General features: G+C 46.7%; 1 protein-coding gene across 20 annotated transcripts in view; it reads right to left on the bottom strand.

The window, feature by feature from the left end:
- Window positions 1–21,088, bottom strand: part of Zmynd8 (zinc finger MYND-type containing 8) — a 193,394-nt gene that overhangs the window by 101,777 nt on the left and 70,529 nt on the right. For 8 of the 20 annotated variants that reach the window (XM_004858097.4, XM_021238979.2, XM_004858098.4 and 5 more), the window contains exons 1-2: window positions 16,453–16,663; window positions 7,719–7,789 (exon numbers count right to left, since the gene is read on the bottom strand). In XM_004858097.4, coding sequence (XP_004858154.1) covers window positions 7,719–7,789; window positions 16,453–16,466 — 85 coding nt within the window. In that variant the 5' untranslated portion in view covers window positions 16,467–16,663. Of the gene's footprint in view, window positions 1–1,189; window positions 1,578–6,770; window positions 6,983–7,718; window positions 7,790–10,862; window positions 13,427–15,280; window positions 15,352–16,044; window positions 16,421–16,452; window positions 16,664–17,330; window positions 17,377–21,088 lie in introns of those variants that run through there. The other 12 variants (XM_021238976.2, XM_087197772.1, XM_021238982.2 and 9 more) reach the window with 10 other exon arrangements.

The raw sequence follows: 21,088 nt of genomic DNA, 5'->3' as shown, positions 1-21,088 counted from the left end.
GGCAAGAAGCACTGTCTGTACCACTGAGTACATCCTCCCCTCGGTTAAGGGAGGTAAGAGCCTGTAGAGAAGCAAACAAAAGGCTGAGGAAAAGGGAGGACCTGGGTTTCTCCAAGGATGTGGTCAAAACAAGGGGAAGACGGCCCTCAAGGGGAGCAGTTGTCTCCCCATCAGATAGACAAAACCCAATCATTCATGCTTTCAATTTAAAATAAAGATCTACTATACCCCAACAAAAACAAGAACAATGGTAGAGTAAGGCCAGCACAGGGTAAAGGAAGAGCAAAACCAAAAAGGCAAGATTCACTCTCATTTGGAGAAAAAGAAGAGAGGAATTTCCAGGTCTGAGCAAAGGCGCTGTGGTCAGAGGAGGCTCTTTCAAAGAACACGAGGTCAAGTGTGGATGGAGGAGAGAGAAAAGCACAGAGAGGGAAAGTTAGCAAGGCTGTCAGGGGGCAGTACATGGGAATATGAGGATTGTGACCTTCATTCTAAAAACCAAGGAAAGCTGGGAGTGTAGCTTCTTGGTACAGAGCACTTGTTTAGCATGCGTAAGGTCCTCTGTTAAACAGTTACCAGCCTGGGGCCGGGGATTTAGCTCAGTGGCGCAATGCTTGCCTCGAAAGCTCAAGGTCCTGAATTCGATCCCAGGTTGCGGGGGGGGGGGCGGGGGGCGGGGGGCGGCGGCAGCAGTTACCAGCCTATGAGCCCAGAATCCCACTCCTAGGTCCATGCCCAAGAGAAATGAAAACATACGCTTCACAAACACTCAATACACAAATGTTCACAGCAGCATTATTCAAAATATAGACATAATTCAAGAGATAAAAGGACAAAACGTAGTGTACACATGCAATGGAAGTCTGGCCCAGTGGTGTGTCCATGTACTCCCAGCTACTTGGGAGGCTGAAGCAGAAGGACTGCTCCAGCCCACGAGTTTGAGACCAACCTGGGCAGCACAGCGGGACTTCATCACAAAATACAGTACAGGGCTGGGGATTTAGCTCAGTGGTTCCAGCGCCTGCCTGCCTCACAAGCACCAAGTCCCGAGTTTGATCCCAGGTCCAAAATAAAAACAGAATAAAGAATCCACCACCACAGTAGCAAAATAAAATATAGGTTGAACATCCCTAATCTAAAAACCTGCAGTCTGATGTGTTGCAAAATCTAAAACATTTTGCATACCAACCTGACACCACAAGCGGAAAATTCCACAGCCAATTTCAGGTGATAGGTCACAGTTAAGGCAGAGGTCCACTCAAAATATTGTCTAAAATGACCATCAGTCTGTGTAAAGTGCATATGAAACAATAATGAATTTCATGTTCAGACTTGGGTCCTTTCCCCAAAATAGCTCACATACATGCAAATATTACAAAAATCTGGAAAAAAAAATCCAAAATCTGTACCACTCCCGGCCCTAAGCATTTCAGATAAGAGATACCCAACCTGTAATGATTAGCCAAAACTTCCAGGTGAAAAACAGTACCCGGATCTCTAAAAGGCCTCCAGTCCAAGACATTCATTCTAATGTGTTTTGCAAAAGAAAAAGAAGAGATGGTTCTTTTTAAAATTGAAAATGGTCAATTTTAGACCACAGTCTCCTAGAATAATAATTTCACGTACACATGTAATATGAGTCAGGGTTCAAAAATGAGGAAGGCACAGTTTCCTCCAGAGACATGAAGCTGAATCACTCAGACGTAGCCAACAGGATTCCATTCACAGGCCGCATGCCGGATGATCCCGGCAGAGAAGGTAAGTGATTTCCCTTTTAGAAGCCATCATCAGGCAGCTCAGGGCACTGGGGATATTTTAGATCTTGTTGGAAGAGCCACAACCTGGTAATTATCTAACTCCCAAATAAAGTCTTCCCACTGCACAGAGCACCCACGGCACTTCTTGGGCTGCTGCGAGAGGTAGAAGAGCCAGAACAGTCAAAATGACCAATGCTCATTTCTTGAAAGAAAAATTCTCAGCACTTCTGCATTACCCAGTAATTTAAGTGTTTACAGTTATATTTTCTTAAAAGAGTTTCCTTGAAAAATGACAGAAGGTCTCTGTCTCAGGAAGTCCTCATAAACAATCCCTTTGTGAAAATCTTCATTTACATACAACAGTGAGAGCGAGGATCCTATACTAATTAAGATCCAGGCTGGTTAGCAAATAGCTATAATTGTAGATTCTCTAGCATCCTGTCTCTGAAAACATATCCATACCCAGACAAATCTCAGCAAGGATGATACTGTTCGGGATTTTAATATCTTGGGCTTCCGCTGCATCTGTGCCTGGCTTCCAAGTGGCTCCTTCCCTTGCGCCGGTGACATTACACAGACATTTTTTAAATGTTTTCAGCTTTGGCAGCCTGGCATCCACGCACTACCATCATTACCGCAAAATGCATACATGGCAGGATCAAGATGCAAGCAGCCCAAACAGGGGCGCCTTTGTATGAAGACATGAACTCAACTCACGGAGCCCATCGATTTTCAGAATTCAAGTCCCTGGCCTTCCCGGGGCTCGCTTTGACTCATGCATGGCGTGGCCAAAATCCTGCAAGGACCTGTGCTGTGATCAGTCTTTCGAAGAGAATGCAAACTGACAACCCTCAGCCTCCTCCATCTCAGAGATCTGTTTTGTTGGGTTTGTGCAAGGTCTTTGAGAAACTGGTCTGCACAAACCACACTTCAAAATCAGGCACTGTTACATCGGGGGAAAGAAATCCCAGCGGGCAACACCAGGTGAAACTGCGAGGAGATGGAGGCTCCCTCTCCCCTTCAGCAACACTCCCACTCATAGAAGACTCAAGCATCACAGATACCAGAACAATCAGTGATCTATCTCCTACATGCGACTTGAAACCCTAGGGATATAGCTCATGAGTAAGCACAAAGAGTTAAAATCAAAAGTAAAACCAGTGCCCTACTTTGCCACTTCACTGATCCATGTGAGCCTCAATTTCCTTAACTATAAAATGGGAACAAGAACACATTGACATCGTAGCATAATTATGAAAATCAAAAGAGGCAATTTGCAAATAATACAGTGGCACATTTTGACTATGCAGACTTCAGCTCCAGAAGCAGCCACTACAGACATCTGTGAGTGACAGAGCTCAGTTCCACGCAAAGACAGCTACCCAAGGGCATCCTTGGGCAGAGGAAGGTTTCCCTGGAAACCAAGGGCCCCTAGTCTCACTGACTCCCCACCCAAGCAAGGGCTCCCAGGCACCTGAGAGTAATCGCAACAGTTACAAAACGGCTCTCTCCAAATGCTACTGAGGCCAACAGGACAGGGAGCCAGCAGTGTGGGACAAGGTGTGGGAATCCTAGATCAAGAGAGGCACTTCCGTCTAGTCCCAGCCTGCCAGCCTGGCAACCCTACAGAATCCTGCACTGTGCCCCTTGCTGGGCAAGGGTCTGTCTGCATCTACCTCCGCCCATACCTTCTTCCTAAAGGCTACACAGGAGAGGAAGTGTAAGTAAGCCACGGTGAGGAGGGCTTTCCCCTGGCAGACCTACCAGTACAAGCTCCTGGTCCTCCAAGTTGATTCTAATTGTGGCTAACATTTTCAGGCACTCACCATGTCCTAGGAACTATTCTGAGCAAATTTCATCTTAGCTATAGTCCTGTACCTTTCTTTTTTGCCCCCCAATATTGGAACCCAGATGGAACTCATAGCCTTGACATACTAGATAAGCACTCTACCCTTTTCATATTTTCTTTAGACACAGGGTCTTACTGTGTATCCCCGGCTGGCCTTGAACTTTCAACATCCTCCCAAACAGCAGCTGGAATTAAAGGTATGCACTACCACACTCATCTGGGAGGCAGTTTTTAAAACCTATGTACAGCCAGGCATGGTAAGACATGCCTGTAATCCCAGAACTCTGGGAGCCTCACCAAGGAGGATGGCAAGTTCAAGCTCAACCTGGGCAACTTAGTGACTTAGTGAGACCCTGACTCCAAAGATAAAAATGGGCCAGGCATGTAGCTCAATGTGAAGGCCCTGAGTAAATAAAAAATTAAATAAAACCTCTATACTGTCCTGCCTCTCAATCTAGAGATGCCATCTCATCTAGAGATGACACCTGCAGTCCAACAGAGCGACAAACAAACAACAAAGTACAAGAACAAAACTGAAGTGAACAAAAAACCTTGATGTGGGAAATGACTAGTATTCTCGACTTGGGTCTTAGACATACAGCGTATACTTGAGTTAACATGCACCAATATGTACACCGTAGAGCAGATTAAAAATGTACCAGAACATAGCGCACAAATGGAAGAAGCTGTCTCGTTGCTGGAGTGGGGGTTACAATGAGTAAGGAGAGGAGGCTAGAATTGATCTGTGGATCAATGCTTGGTGACAAGCATTAAGAACTCGTGTCTTGGGCTGGGGATTCAGCTCAGAGGTTCCACTGCCTGCCTCACGAGCCCAAGGACCCAAGTTCAATCCCTGGTACCAAAAAAAAAAAAAAAAAGAACTCATGTCTAGCTAAAGCAGACACAGACAGGCAGACACAGACAGGTACACAGTGAAGTGTTTAAAGGCACGTGTGTGTGCACTGTGAAGATACATGTATGTTTCCTTGCTATCAGCTCAGAGAACCCAGAAACAAAGATGTTCCGGTAACAGCGAGCACACCTGGCACCCGGATCTTGGTCCCTAATACCAACCAATCTCCAATAAGATATCCAAGGGTGCTTGGAGAAATGGCTGACTCTAGGGCTTGGCAAAACACATTCAAGATGAGCCTAGAGCACATTGTAGCATCAGAAAGAAAGGAAGTGCTCAAGAAACAAGCCCATCAATGGGGGCTGTCACAGGCACAGCCAACAGACATAAGAATAATCTGCAGTAAAATAAATGAGTAGCATTGGACTATAACGCAACGCATAATCATCCTTGTGCCCATACTGACATAAAAGAATAAATAAAGATAAGCAAATCCCTAACTGTGACCCAGAAGGATTCCAAGTAACTCATCCAGATACTCCACCCCTTAAGGAAGTGGAACACAATGCCTCCCTCAGCTCTAGCATGGTAACTTCCCTCCATAGAGTACAACATGGAAGGGGAGAGACTCTTGGCCACGGCCAGGAGTCAAGTTCAGTATCAACAGAATTAAGGCCTACTGACAAGTATGGACCCTGGTATGATGCAATGAAAGCAGCACTGTCCCTCAGTGGTCTTCCTCCCCAAAAGTGATAACCCCAAACTGGTCACAGTGACAGACATCTACAATCCCAGCTACTCTGGAGGCTGAGGCAAGGAGGGTCACACAAGCTCAAAACCAATTTGGGCAACCACCGTGCAGTCCTGAGAAACATCAAAGCCCAGCTGAAGGTCATCCTACAAAAGATCTAACCAACCCTCCTCAAAATTGTTAAGGTCAACAAAAGCAGGGAAAGTCAGCCGGGTGTGGGGGCGACCGCCTATACGCTCAGCTCTCAGGAGGCTGAGGCAGGAGGATTGAGGCAAATTTTAGGCCAGCATGAGCTCCATAGTGAGTTCAAGGCCAACCTCATCCTTGGCAGTGTTGGGATTATAGGCATGTGCTGCCAAGCCCGGCAGGAAATCTGAATAAAGTATGGGGTTTAGATATAACATATGATGCTAACAATGCGGGGAGAGATATGGGAACTCAGTACCATCCTTGCAACTTTTATGAAAATCTAATACTATGAAATTAATGGGTTTATTTTAAAAATATATAAGAAACATAGGAAAATATATAAGAAAACTATTTAAAAATATTTAAGAAAACAATTTCAAGTCTAGGTGGCCATAGAAAGACTCTGAATGACATCTGTGATGAACCAGAGTTAGGAGAAACAGCAGCAGAACCCAAGACAGCATGTTCTGGGCAAAGGGCACCCAGGCCCCCAAGTAGAGAAGGGCAGGGAACGGGATCATCCAGCAGGCAGGTCACCAGGCCTTCAGACTTGAGCCGCAAGGTGCCAGAAGCTCAGTGCAGGGAGTCAGCAAAACAACACGCTTTTTAAGAACATGCTGGCGGCTGAAGGGAGAGGCAGGGAACAGGGCACATGACAGAAGGAGCAAAGGTCACTCATATGGGTCACAGTTCAAGCAGCAGGGAGAGATCCACTGAGTGAGATGGTAAGAGCACTCAGGAACACAACACAGTCGAGAAGAGGCATCTCCAAACTCAGAAGGGCTGAGCAGCCCAGGATCCTACACTGGTGACCATCTCCACCCTTCTGGAAAAGTCTCCACTCAGGGCTACGGGGCACTGCAGGTACAATCCACCTCCTTGGGGTCACTCAGTTCGGTCCTGCTCTGCTATTTACTACCTGTGAGATGTTACCATGAGGAGCCTCAGTTTCCACATCTGCAAAGTGGGAGGGATGCCTCCTCCCTCAGGAGGAGAACACAGGAGTTGAACTAGAGAAAGCTCCCAGTGTGAGCACCAGCTTTCACAAACACAAGTATCATTTTTATAAGAAAGCCCAGGGTAGAAGGAGCTTAGGAATCAAGCCGACGCTCCATTCTACAGACAGAAAGGAAGCGGCGGGGAAGCACGGGACCACCCTACCTCCTGCCCCAACATCTCACCGCCCCACACTGGATTTGGGCCACAACAAAGTGGGCGGAAGTGGCCAAGTGGCACTGGCTCCCAGTCCCCTGCTGTCTCCAAACACCCCTCCAGGATGGTTCTTCCTTGCTCACAGTGCCCACGGCAGTGATGAGGAAGGAGCTCTCATGCCTCCTCCGCCCTGACCATTCTGATGCAGCCAGGCCTCACCTGACCATCTGCCCCTCAGGTTGGCCCAAAATGACACGCTGTCTTACAAAAACCCTTGCAGAGGTTTTCCATTTCAGAAGCCTTAGGGAGTCACTTCTTGCAACATCCTGGCCCAATCAGAGGCCCCTTCAGCCTTCTCTGCCACACTCCCACCTCTCCAGACCCTGAGCACAGGCTCCTCGCAGAGGGCTCTAAGCAACTCGGGAGGGAATAAAACCCCCGTGGAGCAACCAATCAGTGTGAAGATGAACATTTTCATCAACAACCACAGTGAGGAAAAATGCTCCACTAGCTCACTTTCAAAAGCACCTTGAAGGCAAAAGTGAGTAACTGCTCCCTTTAGGGAGGCCTCACAAGTCTCTCAAAGACCAAAGGAAGACCATGGTCTTTTTCTCCCAGAAGACTGGGAGAGGCTCCGACAGCCTGTGAGCACAACATAGGCTGTTTGCTCTAATTTGCTGCGTTTTGCCCTAAATGCAAACATCCCCCAGCACTCCAGAAAGCCCTGCACTTCCTTTTTAATCTCTAAACCAAGACCACCGTTTTCCAATGAAGTGGGTCAACTTCATCCCACTCTGATATTCCAAAGAGGCCTGTTGTTGAAATCAGGAAGCCAGCAGCAGCTGTGGACTCCAGTGGCTTCCAGAACATGCTTTAAATTCTGATTCCTGAAAGAACCACCCTGGGGAGAGGTAGCCAGGCATCCTCAATCCAGACACATGCCTAAAATTTACTGCCGGGACAATTTCTACACAGACACTCGAGGGAAAGAAAATCAAAAGACTTCGCCAAAAATTAGGCCCATCCATCAAGGGGTCTACGTCCCGCAACCCGAGGAGTGTTGAGAGGGAGGCTCAGAGAGCCACACTTCACTGCTCTCCAACAACGAAAAGAAATTCCCATTTCCTCCTCAGCGCAGGAATAGATAATGCAAGATTTTTTACTCACCTTTGGAGCGAGTAGAGATATCCATGCCCTCTACCACCTCCTGTTCTGTTTTTATTTCCTCTTCAGCCAAGCTGAAACAGAGCAAATTACGTTCATGTTTAGGAAGGCTAAGAACCCACCCCAGGGGGGCAGCTATTGAGATGCCTGGCTGCAACCCACCTTAAAGACAATCCCCCAGCCTGATGCAGGGGTGGAGAAAGAACACACCTGATTTCAACAGTGTTAAGGACCTCTTTAAAACACAAGGTGCTTCTTTCTTAATACTGTATAAGTCAAACTACTATCCCACTTGCCACGCGATGGGGGGATGCAAAACAGCCCATCTTTCTAGATACACAATTACAATCTGGCCCCTTGGGCCCAGGAGAATCCAGCCTTTAAATAAACAAGTTTCTCATTGCTAACACCAGGTTCAACTGAAGCAGGCAGGTTGGAGGTGTTTCCCAGGGTACCTCGAGTTCTCATCTTTAAATTAGGTAACAGGGAGTATCTGTCCTGGGCCTCCCCCCTAAATTTTACAATTCCCTGAGGAGGCAGGAACGTGAAAAATAAAGATACAGGTTAAATTACAAAGTACTTAGAAAAATGTGCCCAGACTAGAAGCCAAAGTGCTGGTCTCAAAACAATGCAAACAACCAGCATGTATCCCAGGAACTGGGGTGGGGTCCCCGAGCTTCCCCACCCCCTCCCCCTCCTGGTATTCAGGCATGGCTGCCTTTTGAGCTTGGACTAATTATCCTCCACCACAAAAGTGGAATGAGGAAGGACTACTTAAAAGATAGGCTGAGAGTAGAGGGTCAGGGAGAGAAGGAAGAAAAGCAGCCCCCTTAGCTGGGAACGTCTGTATCCCAGAACTCTCTATCTACTGGAACTGAGGTTGAACAGAGAGCAGGCCATTTCAGATCTTCCCCTCAGACGCCAAACCAAAGGAAGAAGTGAAGTTCTGCTTTTATAGATGCAAATGTTTTGAGGTGCTAGAACTTTCCAAGCCATCAGGCTGACACTGTGAGGTAGGAATCTGAGCAATCGCTAGATACAATTCCATCAGACCATGGTTCACCAAGAAGAAATGGGTTCATCACCAACTGATAGGACTGGAATTTTCCATTTGGAAGACTCAAAGCCAGGACAGGGAGAAAGCTGAAGAATGTCCTGTCTGTGTTCCGCAGTCTGGGACAGTGACAAGGCAAAAGATGAGTCCAGAAAGGCAGCCTCAGGCCTGGAACCCCAGGGTAAGAGGAGACATGTTTTAGAAGAGTTCCAGGTTTGTTGGGAGAAGAGAATTCAGGATGGGAGCTAGATAGAAAGGAAAAGATTATAGCTCAGAATTAAATTATAGGAGCGTAAAGGCCTCTGACTTAACTAGTCCCAGCAGAGAGGAGAGAAGAAAGTAGTGTAGGCTTAAATCAGAATATTAACACATTTAGCATTCTGATATTGAACCTTGCTAATGATTTCATTTACACAGCATCTGTAGAGAAACCAGGGACACAAATCAAAAAGAAACAACCGACATGTTGTCACAAATGGTTTCCATCCAGAGAGCAGCCTGCTAAATTTAAACACATAACATGCAATAATACAGCAATGATTTACTGAAGGTGATTTTACCACTAACACTTTCTACTCCAGCTTCCGAGAAAAGCATTCCCAACTTAGAAACACTCTCTCCCTGGAAGACACAAAGGTTGTCCAACGAGATGCTGTTGTCAGGGTGGGTCTTGCTCGGGGTGGCTGGAAATAAATTTTAACAAAAAGCCCCATACAGTTCTCAGACAGATGGGTAGATGGTTAACTTCAAAAGAACAAATAGCAACCTTGATCTTTCTAGCAACTAGCATTCTGTTTCCCTCTCTAGCATGAAGTATGTGAAATCTTAAACTTCTTGAAACGGATCCCATATTTTGAGTGATGGAGAAAAATGCTAATCTGTGCTCCAACCAAAATGTACAGTGGTGAAAGAAACAATTACACATTAACAGAGCCAAAAAACCCACTTGAAGGATTTCTGCTGTGATGAAAACATTCAAAGGTATATTGATCACAGGAGGAGGAATGCATTCAAGAGAACAATTATTTGGCTTGTAACAGCCTAGAGGAGCTGAATACTTAAGGCAGGAATGCTGCTGAGAGACTAAGAAATGCAAACTAGTTATGGGGTAGCTGTTTGCTGCTGAGTTTCAGATAATCAATTCTCAAGCAGAAGAGAAAGGGGGGAAAAGTTAAGCTGTTTTATCTTTCCAAGTATTACAAGTGGGCACCATAATCACCTTACTTTAGCAACAGCACCACCAGCTTGAGCCCAGGATTTTAAGCACAACAATTGAAGAAAACCATCTTTTTCAGAGATCAGCAAACCCTCCTTTCAATAGGAACCCTGTATGTGTGCACACAACCACACACAACTTGTATTTGACGAAAGGAAATTGCAGTATATATTCATTAAAAGAAAAAAAACTTCATTTACAAAACCAAAGACCAGAATGCAAAATTAGTCATTTCGAATAGCCACATCTAAAGGACTTCCTTTTTTTTAACACCACTGATATCGGTTTGTTGTTTTTTTTTTTTTAATTTTCTGATTTAGTATTAAGTACTAGTATGTTATTAGGGGGAAGGGGGAAAAAAACCTATGGATATTATATCAAAAGCGGTGAGGAGAAAGATTTGTACCTGTCGGAATGCCCCACAGGACTTGGTCAATTTAGGGTAACAGCTGTTCAGTGATTTGGGGGGAAAATAAGTAATTTTTAGAAAGAAAAGGCAGCCGCATCTGGAGAAAATACTTTGAACTTCTGCCATTAACACATTAAAGTCTTAGAAAATACACAGCTTCCGTCCTTCCATGTCTGCTAGCTTCCAGCAACCCTGATCACTTGAACCAAAAACAAAAGAACAAGAAGTCCTGTTTTCAAACTGGCATTACTTCTCTTTTTTCTTCTTTTTTTTTTTTAATGTCTATTGGAGACAGGGGGCCCACTAAAGGTAAAATTACTGAAAACCAAACCAGCATTTCATCCCAAAAGGAAAATTCACCATAAACTAGTTGTATATACATTGTATCCTCCACCCACCACCACCACCACCACCACCACCACCACCACCACCCCACCACCTGCCCTCACATTTACCCAAGTCACTTGCCTGTTGATTTTACAAACTGATACATTTCAGACAATTCAAAGAAGAGCCAACAGCACCTGCAAACACAACCAAGACCATCCCCTCCCTTCCCAAAAAGAATAAAAGATTTCTCCCCCCAATGCTTGGACGAGAAAGCTTGCTTACTTCTTCACCTGCATGCACTGAAAAAAGAGCAATTAAAAGTTGCAGATCAATTGCTACACCTCCAGCATGCTTTAAGCCTTCTGATTATTAATTCTGAGGACTCAGGGCTGGTCCGTAAATTCCCAGGAATCTCATCCCCTCAACACTTCCAAAAGACAGAGAGAGAGAGAGAGAGAGAAAGAGAGGAGAGGGGAGAAAAAAAAAGAGAGAAAGCATCTAGTTTTGTCCAAAAAATGCCTGGATACACAATGCCCAGATATTTCTTTTCCCCAAGTGCCCTTACTATTTGACTTTTAACCAAGAATCTCTAACCCATCTAGAATACATAACCAGCATGCACAAGACTCTGGTTCTCATATGAGGATCATCACATAGCATTTCAAGAATCATGCATCATTCCAAAGGACTTTTCCTGATTTTTTTACTTCTATTCAAAAAATACTAAAATGGTCCATGCTGTAAGAAATATTTAATCCCCCAAGGCATAATAGCTTCCTCTTCTAGATTATAAAAGAGTTAACATTAAAATAAGAAAAACCATGCTTCCCTAAATCTGCAATTAATTTTTTTTAAATGGGGGGAAGAGAGAATGGTTAGCAGAGCAGCTTTATATAATAAGCACTCACCTAAAACAGGCAGAGTCATCGGTAGCTAAGCTATTTATGCAGGATTCTTAAAATGGCGTCTGGCAACACTGCCTCACTCCTGTACTGAAGCTAAAATGGTAGCAGTTTGTTCAATAGCTGAGCTTGTGTTTAAGCAGCCCTGCTAGTTTCAAAGCCACCTTCCTAAATATCAGAACTAGGAAAAGCTCAACCAAAGGACACCAACAATCCAATGTTAGAAGCCTTTAAAAAAATCTGCAGTGACAGGGTGAGTTTGTGAAGTCACAGGTTCCTAAGGAAAAGCCTTCCCTTTTAGATTTTGAGCCTTCAACAGGAGCTCTGTGGAGGGGGCCCCCTGCCCTCGAATTAGGTGGGTGGAAGGTTAGGAATTATGCAGCCCCACAGCATAAAGTGCAGACAGACAGGTGTCTGTGTGCACACACAAAAATGTTCCAAAGGAGCAGGCTGGGAGGAGGTGGGAGGGAGGAAACCCATTCCCCCTTCTCAGCCCATGAGAAACCAGCTTCAGGTCCATACCACCAAGCAAGGTAAAATGAAAGTGCTTCAAGAACAGTGGCCATCTGAAAAGCTAAGCTAGAGGGCTGCTCCTCAATCTGAGGCCAAGGTAAAAACAGCTGCTTATGAAGCCTGCGAATGGCCCCCAAATACTAGCCCTCCAAAGCAGCCACAGTCAGGTCTGCAGAGGAGAAACCCAAGTCAAACGTTCCCTTCTCTAATGTACAGGATACTCACAAATTATTTTGTCCACCCCCAATAGAGCCCTGAGCACTAACAATGGGTTTTGTAAAAACCCCACTTTCAGAGGCTGAACTAATAGCCTCATGGCGGCTCCTGTCATTTACTGTTATGGTCTGGGCATTGGCCTCTGAGCTGGGAGTGGGGAGTTTCAAGGTGACTGCTTTTCAGCTCCAGGGGAGGAAGGAGGGCACAATGCCCAAGGCCAAGCTGGGGCAAGGACGGGCTGCTGGCTCTGCGCCGGCCGGTAGGTAGGTGATCAGATGGGGAGGGCAAGCCTGGCAGCATGCTGGCTGCAGAGCTGACATGGCCACCACCTGCTTGTTTGTAAGGAGAGCAGAGAGGGGGAAGGGCAACCACAGTCTGGCAACCTGAGGCCAAGGGTGAATCCTCACTTGTTTTTGCATTTTAAGAATAACCACGGGGTCCCTTTTCACCTCTCTGCTGTGGGGTGGGGAAGGTCCCCTTGAATGTACCTTTCTTTTCAGGATCAACCAGAGGCAAAGCGAGATCTAGGGCTGACAAATGTTTTGTTGCCTCTGCCCGAAGAGCTGAGAAGGGAAAGGAGGCAAAAAAGGAAGAGAGATCACACGTTTGAAGTGGTTGGGCTTCCCAAAACCCACCTTTGCCTTCAGGGTTTTTGAGGTTATTGTCATCCAGCTTCCTAAAAGGTAACTTATGTTCCCCCCTCCTCTTTTAAGACCTGATGCAGTTTCCCCACTGGCTCTCCCAGGGAAAGAAAAGGAGGAATGTTTTGTTTAAAAGAAAAGGGGTTACAAGAAAGAAAGGGGGGGAAAGCTATTGTTTTCATCCCTAATTTATAATCCAAGAGGCCTCATTGTTTCTTTCTTTCTGACTCAAATCTTTGAGCTGTTAATTATAAAAGTAACTGGACTTGGCTCCAACAGGCTAACTATGTTCATGCTCAGCAATTAGAAAAACTCTGAAGAAAGTTTGCTGAGTGATTATATATAATTAATTCCTAGTTACAGACTGAACACTGACCATTTTCTGAAGCTAATAAAAGCTGTGACTCCCCCTCCCCCATGTAAATGCCACTTAATTTCCGAAAGCAGAAAGTGCATCCATCCTGGAGGGTCTTGGAGAGAGAGAGAGAGAGAGAGAGAGAGAGAGAGAGAGAGAGAGAGAGAGAAATCAAAAGCTCCAGTGTGTCTGTGTTTGTTCCTTGCAGCTGTGCATCCTCTTTGGGGACTGAGGAGGCAGAAGGAAAAAGGAAAACAGCCCATCCTTCTGTTCCTCCCTCTGCAATTTACAAATGTGGCAGAAGGAACATTCTACCTTGATGAGGAAAAGCAAGGGGGAGGGAGGGGAGGCGCCTCAGGAATGGAATGCAGGAGACTCTTCAGCTTGACACACTGCTTTTCCTAAAAGGAACAAAGATGGTGGAAATTTCCAGAAGACACATCCTCAGTCCACCCACTGCAACTGTCAGTCTTTAACATGTCCTCCAGGTCTACTGGCTTGAGAGTGAGAGGGGGGAGCCAACTTGGGCTGCCCTGTGGGACAGTACTGCTGTCCCTACCTAGTCCACTGCAATGCAGACATTTATTCTTTCCCTGTAGTAACTGGAAAATAATGCTACTTTGAAAGTAATTAACTTTTTACTGACCTATGGTTAGTGGTAGCCATAGTACCAGAAGAAAAGTGTCCCAACTTGCTCCAGGGCTGGGAACCTGCTAGGGCTGCACACTTGAAAACAAATCTTGGCTTTCCAAACCTGTGGGAGCCATTTTAATGCAAGCTTTCAGAGGACAAATGCATTGCCCTTAAGTCTCCTTCCAGCCCAACAAACACAGTATTATGCAAACGCTGAAGGCACCAAACCAGGAGTCTTGTGATTAGATATTGTTCTAGGGAGGCCACAAGAACCTCAATATGCAATTTCCATTTACACCAAGGAGATAAGAACAAAGAAAATAGCTTAGTGTGTGAACTTAACTTGTATGGGGTAAGGGGCACTGTGCAGTTTTAAGTATATATTGTAAACTACCTGCACTTTTATTCTAAGAGGCTGGCTCACCTTACACAGACTTCTCAGCTCATAAAGTGATGCCACTTCTCCTTATGAAATGAGCCTTTTTCCGATTGGTGTCAAAAGTCTGGGTTCCTGGACACTAGAAAAAAAGCTTACTGGCTGCATAAAGTTAGCCTAATACAACAAGTGAATATATTTCCACATTTACAGTCATGGTAGATTGGTCTCCAAACTGAAAATTTATGTAGTGAACTCCCAGAGAAATTCCAAAGGGAATGCTAAGCACAAGTCTACTTTTGTCACTTTTGAATTCTAGCCACATCATCGAGAGATCAGGGAAAATGTAGAAAGTGAGAAATAAATCCTAGATATGACCAGTGAACATACAAATGTTGTGTGGATTAGGCTTGGAAAAAGGCCGAATCTGTTGGTCAGTGCACCCTGAATAAAAACAAGTTTGGCAGTGGATGGGATTTTGCAATATATGTAAGAATTCTGAAAACACAAGGACTGATACCCAACCCCCACATGCAGGCCCCCACCAGCACCCCTCCTCATGTCTATAAGGCTGTGATTCTATGAACAAGCAGTTTCATTGCATTTCACAAGCAGATCACCTACCCAGAGTTCAAAAATCCAAACAAAACCAATTAAAGATCTAGAAGCAAGTCACAATGAACTGAACATTTCTCCCCTGGCTAAGGGTAAACAGGAAGTGAAATCTTCAATCCTATCTGCAGGTTATCAGGAAAAACAGGATTCAAACAATCACTTAAGCGAGATACTCTTTAAGAGCCCTTATTTTGTGCCCCCTACTGAAGCCCCCAACTCCTGCAACCAAGACCTCTTATTACAGACACCAAATGTTTCCAAAACTCTTGATACATGGTCACAGAGGAAATGGATTGCTTACTTACCCAACAAACGTTCAAGCAACCGGCTCATTTTTCCACAGTTAGGAAGAGAGAACAGGCTGGCAGATTTGGGACTTGATCAAAAAGGAAATTTTTTTAAACAGTTACATGGTATTATTAAACACACACACCACTACAACAACACAACTCAACAACTGGATATGGAATGCTGTCATGAACCACAGACATGATTTTATTTCTTCCTACTCTATCACACAGGACAGAGGATGATACAATGTAAAGGGGGGGGGGGACAAGGAAAATGAAAATAAGGATAAAAGATACATTAGTTCATTGGAAACCATGCAAGAGTAGAAAGCTAAAGCATTCAGAGTCCTCCTCCCAGATTTTCCTGCAGGATGTTGTCCAAGATCTTCCCCCACCCCCACCCCACAGTTCCCATCTCTACTCCAAAAACTTCCTCCAGAGCCTACAAAACACTTTCAGAAACATTAGCTGGCTGTAGGCTGGCTTGCAGAACACTCTGTATCAAGCTAGGTCAGGAAAAAAGGCTGAACAATGTAGTTTCTCCAGTGAGAAGCTCTGTAGAGGAAGAGAAAGACCATGTACAGACACCATCACCCACCTAGGCCCAGGAGCTACTCTCAGTTCCCTAGCACTGCTGTGCTCAGAGCTGGGTTCTGTTTCAAACACGGCCTATCTTGTCAGAACTCACTCCAGCCTTCCCAGAACCTCTTTGGAGAGACAAACTTGCCTGCTCTGCTGTCTGCCATGAGCACTCCTTGGAGAGGAGCCTGCTTGCTTACCTTCCATTTTCTTCCCCCAGCAGGCATGTGACACAAGAGAAGACAATAGTGCAGGGGGGAAACTCCTCAGAGAGAGAGACAGAGGGAGGGAAAAAAAAAAAGAGGAAAAAAAAAGCTTCCCTTTTGGCATAGCAGGATCTAGCTTCAAACTATTCCAGAAACACCATGCCCTGGTGGAAGAAAAGGTGTGCCAGGCCCTTGCCAGTTTGCAAAATCAAGCTAAGGCTAATGGCTACTTAGCCATGTGACCCAAGAAAGCAAAAAAATTCTCTCTAAACAGTTCCAAGTTAACATAAGTGCTCTGGGGGCGAGTGTGGCACGGCCAGCCACAGAGAAATCACACTGCTCGCCCACAACTCGGATGTCTCAGAGGGAGGGGGAAAAAGATGGTTAAAAAGCCGAGCTTACCTCTGTGGATGCATTGTTAACACTGTGTAATGTCAATACTTATAAAACATGGAGGACAGGCTCCTAGTTCTCACAGAAAAAGGGTTTGGCACTTCGGCTGATGATCTGGCCGCCTAATAAAAGCTCATCCCCGATTGGCTGCCCCGGCAAATCGGAGTGTAAAGCCGCCCCGGATTGGCTGAAACACTTCCTGAGCGATTATCTTTGTGAGGCTCGGGTGAGCAAGAGCCATCCTGTGCATAGAAAAAGACAGGCTAAGCTAGGCCTTTTGCAGCAAGAAAAACTTGGGAAAGGGGCCCCCACCCGCACTTCTCCCACACTCTGGCTAGATTTCCCGGCACTAGCAAACCAGTGCAGCCAGCCTGACCTGCTCTAGCAAAGCCTGGAGCCCGGATGCCACTGGGAAGAGAGCTTTTTGGAGTGAGCTGAAAGGGCTCACCCTCACCTGCCCCCAGAGCAATGGCCCTTTACTAAGGAGGAAGGCTGACCCTTTGCTAGAACAATTCAGCAGTGTTTCTGCAAGGGGAAAGGGAGCTGAGGGGTGAGGAGCCCCAGGGAAACAGCCTAGAGAAGAGAGAAAAGGGGCAGAAGGCAGGCCTCTGAGGAGGAAAGGCCATCAAAGCAGAGCCAGGAACCAGCAAAGGGCAGTCTGGCTTCTGAGAGGAAAGAGGAGTCAGCGGCTGAGGGGAGGAGGGGAAGAGTGGTCAAGTTTGCATAGTCATTGTCAAAATGCCTCCTCCTGGAAAAGCAGGCCAGGCAGCCATTTGCCCGCTGAGAGCCTAACCTCTCGGCCCCCTCCGTCAGTCCTCAAATTAAAACCAAAATGGGTTCCTGCCTCCCTGCCAAGATGCCAAGGGGGGGCCCCTCTCCACGCTTACCCTAAGAAAAGCCAAATGCGCTCCTAGCAGGCCACAGGCCTCCCATCTACAAACTTCCCTTCCCCTCCCGGCTCCCTCCCCCACCACTGAGGCCTGCTAAACCTGTCAGTTAAACAAAAATCTGACTTCCGTATTAGTCTGCGATGCCTTCAGCTTCCTGCCTGTTAACCCTCTCTCGGACTCTGGGCCTGGCTGGGAAGAACTAGGCCCTGAGATCACAGAAAAGGCCTGTGGAAAAATACCAGCTGCAGCACTCCCGGCAGATGCAGAAAGAGAGAGAGAGAGAGCCGCTGTCTCTTGCCTCTGCTTCCCAAGGAGGCGTGTACCTTCTGAATCCAGGGCATAGGCAGTGCCTCTCTGTCTGAGAGGCCATTTAAATCCAGAGGGAGAAAGAAAGATGTCAAACTCGGCCGGGAAACAAGAACCCCCATTATAGTCAGGCCTACACACCCACAGGTTAGCCCTTCCTGCCACAATCATGCCTGTATGTGTGCATGTTCTGGGGGAACTGGGCCCTCCTCAGTGGGCAGACAAATCCCATGAGTTTCATAAGGATTCCTGCTTCAATTTATTTCCACAGAGAACAGCTTCTTTTCATCCCCTAAGGCCGATGGAACAGCTATTTCACACACAGCCCTGCACCTGGCACCCCCCCAAACCCCCATCTCTTGCACTGCTCCCCAGTAAAATATTAACTAGTTTTTCATAGCTGTTTATAATTCCACCCATTTCAATAGTATTAGTAGGTCGATGCCTTATTTCCTCCTAAGCTGCCTTTGTAGGAGGTGAATCGAACAGGATCTTAAAATGTCCAAGCTTTCTTTCTTCTACTACCTTTTATTTTTCCAACAACAAAGTGCTTAATTAACAAGATTTAAAAAAAAAAACAAAAAAACACCAAGCAGGAACAACAGAAGCTAAATAAACACCTTTCTTTAGGGGCTAAAGGAAGCTAAGTTGACGCAGCCATATGCCAGGAGGTATAACTAGGGAGGAATAAAGTCTCCCCTCTCCTCTTGAAATTAGGACTTGTGGACTTTCTGGGCCCACACTGTGCCCACAAAGAAAATGAAGGGCTAATCGTTAACTCGCCTCCCTCCCCCTCGGACAGCAGATGCCCACTGTGTGTGCATCAATTCTTCCTGCCTGGAAATCCTGGAGCAGACAGGCTCAGGGTCTAGCCGGGTATCCAGACACACGAAACTGCAGGGCGGGGCCCAGGCTTTTGAAGAGGGACAGGATTTGGGGGTTGTTGTAGGAGGGACATCCCCACCGCCACACAGCCCTACAAAAGTCCAGCACTCAAGACTACAGGTCCAGGCCTCCCCAGAAGGGAGGGGCTGGCTATTCCTGGGGACATAAACTAGTACAGGGACCAAAAGGCAGCAGAGGCGGCAACCTGGGATGCTCAGGCTCTCCCCTCCCTCCCAGCTGTGTGGGCAGCAGTCCTCCACCACCGTCCCATATGGAATCTGGGTTGTTTCTGTGGGTGCTGCTTTAGGGGTAACAGAAAAATGGAGCCAAGGTTAGTGGTGATCTAACTCCACAACTCAAGGAGGAAATGAAATATACTGCTGATGCGTGCGGTGGATTTTAACCCAGGATTAAAGCTTGTTGCATAAGCAGGAGCAGCATCCTCCCCCTCCTTCCTTCCCTCTCCCTGATCACTTGAAATGTTTTCTGGGGCAAAGAGCAGGAAGCTGCCGGCTTATTCTGGCAGCTCAGCTCAGTTTGAGGAATGCTCCTGGCATTCGGGTAGGTCTGAGGTTATCTGGAAAACACCAATTGGACTGGGGACAGACACAAGGTATGGGGGCAGATGGAATCCTGGGTGGAACGCAGGTTGAAAGGAAGCCTCGGGCAGGCCTACTAAGAGCCACTCTTGGCCCTGATGGAATGTGGCTGATATGCAGGAAATAAAGAACCAATGCTGCTGGCCTCAACCTAAAGATCTGTTTGGTAGTCCTGCTTAAGGCCCAACCACAGCACCTACTAAATCAATGCTGTACACAGACTAATTTCATGAAGGCGGACAGCATTGTTAGAGACCTGGAACTGCGCCCAGAGAGGTGAAGTGAGCTGCTCAAGGTCACACAGCTGGCAAGTGGCAGGGATCAGACTTCCAGCCCAGTTATGACTCCATACCCCTAAAGCCTGTGGCTTCCCTTGACTCTAAAGAAAGACACAAAACCAAACCCAAACCAAACACAGCAGAAAAGAAGCTAACTACTCCAAACAGCAAAGGCAAGACCTGGTCTCTCAGAAAGCTCACCCTTGAAATGGGCTTTTAGTCCTGAATAAGGGAGTGAGACTTTACATTTATCCAACCCCCCTCTTATCACAGACTAAGGCCCAGAGAAAGCTGCCCTCTCTACAAACTTGGAGCAAAAGGACAAGGGGAATGCTTTGCCTTTCTCTAAAACAAAGCTGTTTAGCCAGGCATGGTGGTGCATGCCTGTAATCCCAGCACTCGAGAGGCTGAGGCAGGAGGATCACTTCGAGTTTGAGGCCAGCCTGGGCTACATAGTGAGTTCCAGGCCAGCCTGAACTACATAGCGAGACCCTGTCTCAAATCAATCAATCAATGAAAGTTGTTTGTATTTCTTAAAATCAGTACTTCCCTGGGCCGGGGATTTAGTTCAGTGGTTCCACCACCTGCCTCGAAAGCTCAAGGACCCGAATTCGATCTCCAGTACCAAAAATAGAAAAAAATCAGTACTTCCCAGCCAGGAGCAATCTTATGCTCAAGGGGCATTTGGCACTGTCGGACTTCTGGGTAATCACTACTGGGGGAGGAGCCCTGCAAAATGCCCCACAGTGCGCAGGACAGCACCACATAACAAGGAATTATGTGATCCAAAATGTCGACTGTGCAGAGGTTGGGAATCCCTGGCCTAAATGAAAAGGGAAAAAAATCCAGCCATTGGGCCTCTGGACAGGAAAGCCAGCACAGGCCTAAACAAATCGGTTCCTCGGTGATATTAATAAGCAATGAGCTAACAAGAAGAGATTAAAACGTGTCTCTTAATATTCCCAAGGGACAGAAGGACCTATGGGGACAGAAGGGGGCTGCAGGAAGCCGGCCAGAGCGTCACACAGTAAGGCTGGCCTTCGAGGAGAGGGAGGGCTGGCCCCAGCTCCCTTCCCCAGGCCTCACTGGGTGAGCCCTGCTGCGATGGCTCCCCAGTCCCTGGCCGGCAGCCAGGCAAGCAGCAGCGGCCTCGCCAAGCTGCATCCCGTGATAGCCTGAGTGGCTGGCGATGGAAATACGCGCGCTTGGCGTTATCTGCCTCCAGCAAGCAACAGACTTCTCCGTCCGTTATGCGACATGGACAAGATTGAGGCAAGGGAGTGTTTAAAATACCTTCTTTTTGGTTTGGTTTTATTCCTTTTTGGTCAATGAGAACTGAGGCCAACTTTGGGCATGGTGACAGAAGGGCTCAGCTTCCCAGTGCAGAATGGCTGCGTCATGTTACAGCCACCAAGGGGCAGAGGGGACCTATTCCCTCCTTGGGAGAAGGGGAGGTGGGGCTGGTTTGTTCCATTTTGCGTTTTTCTTTTACTTCTTTCTGGGGGTGACTGGCAGCAGGATGACACAAGGCTGGAGGAAAGGGCAGGCTGGGTGGACAGTCTGTGCCGCAGCAGGCAGATGGTCACAGCTCTGCAGGGCAGGGAGGGAAGAAGCGACGGACACAGGGAAAGAATGAAAATCTAAAGGTGGGAAATTCAGGATCTCTGGAAGCTGCATCTTTTTCCTT

Source organism: Heterocephalus glaber, unplaced genomic scaffold (genome assembly GCF_053883595.1).
Source record: "Heterocephalus glaber isolate CG9 unplaced genomic scaffold, H.glaber_assembly_v1.0 deba00001673, whole genome shotgun sequence".
Taxonomy (NCBI): Eukaryota; Metazoa; Chordata; class Mammalia; order Rodentia; family Bathyergidae; genus Heterocephalus; species Heterocephalus glaber.
This window is presented reverse-complemented; position numbering and strand designations above follow the sequence as displayed.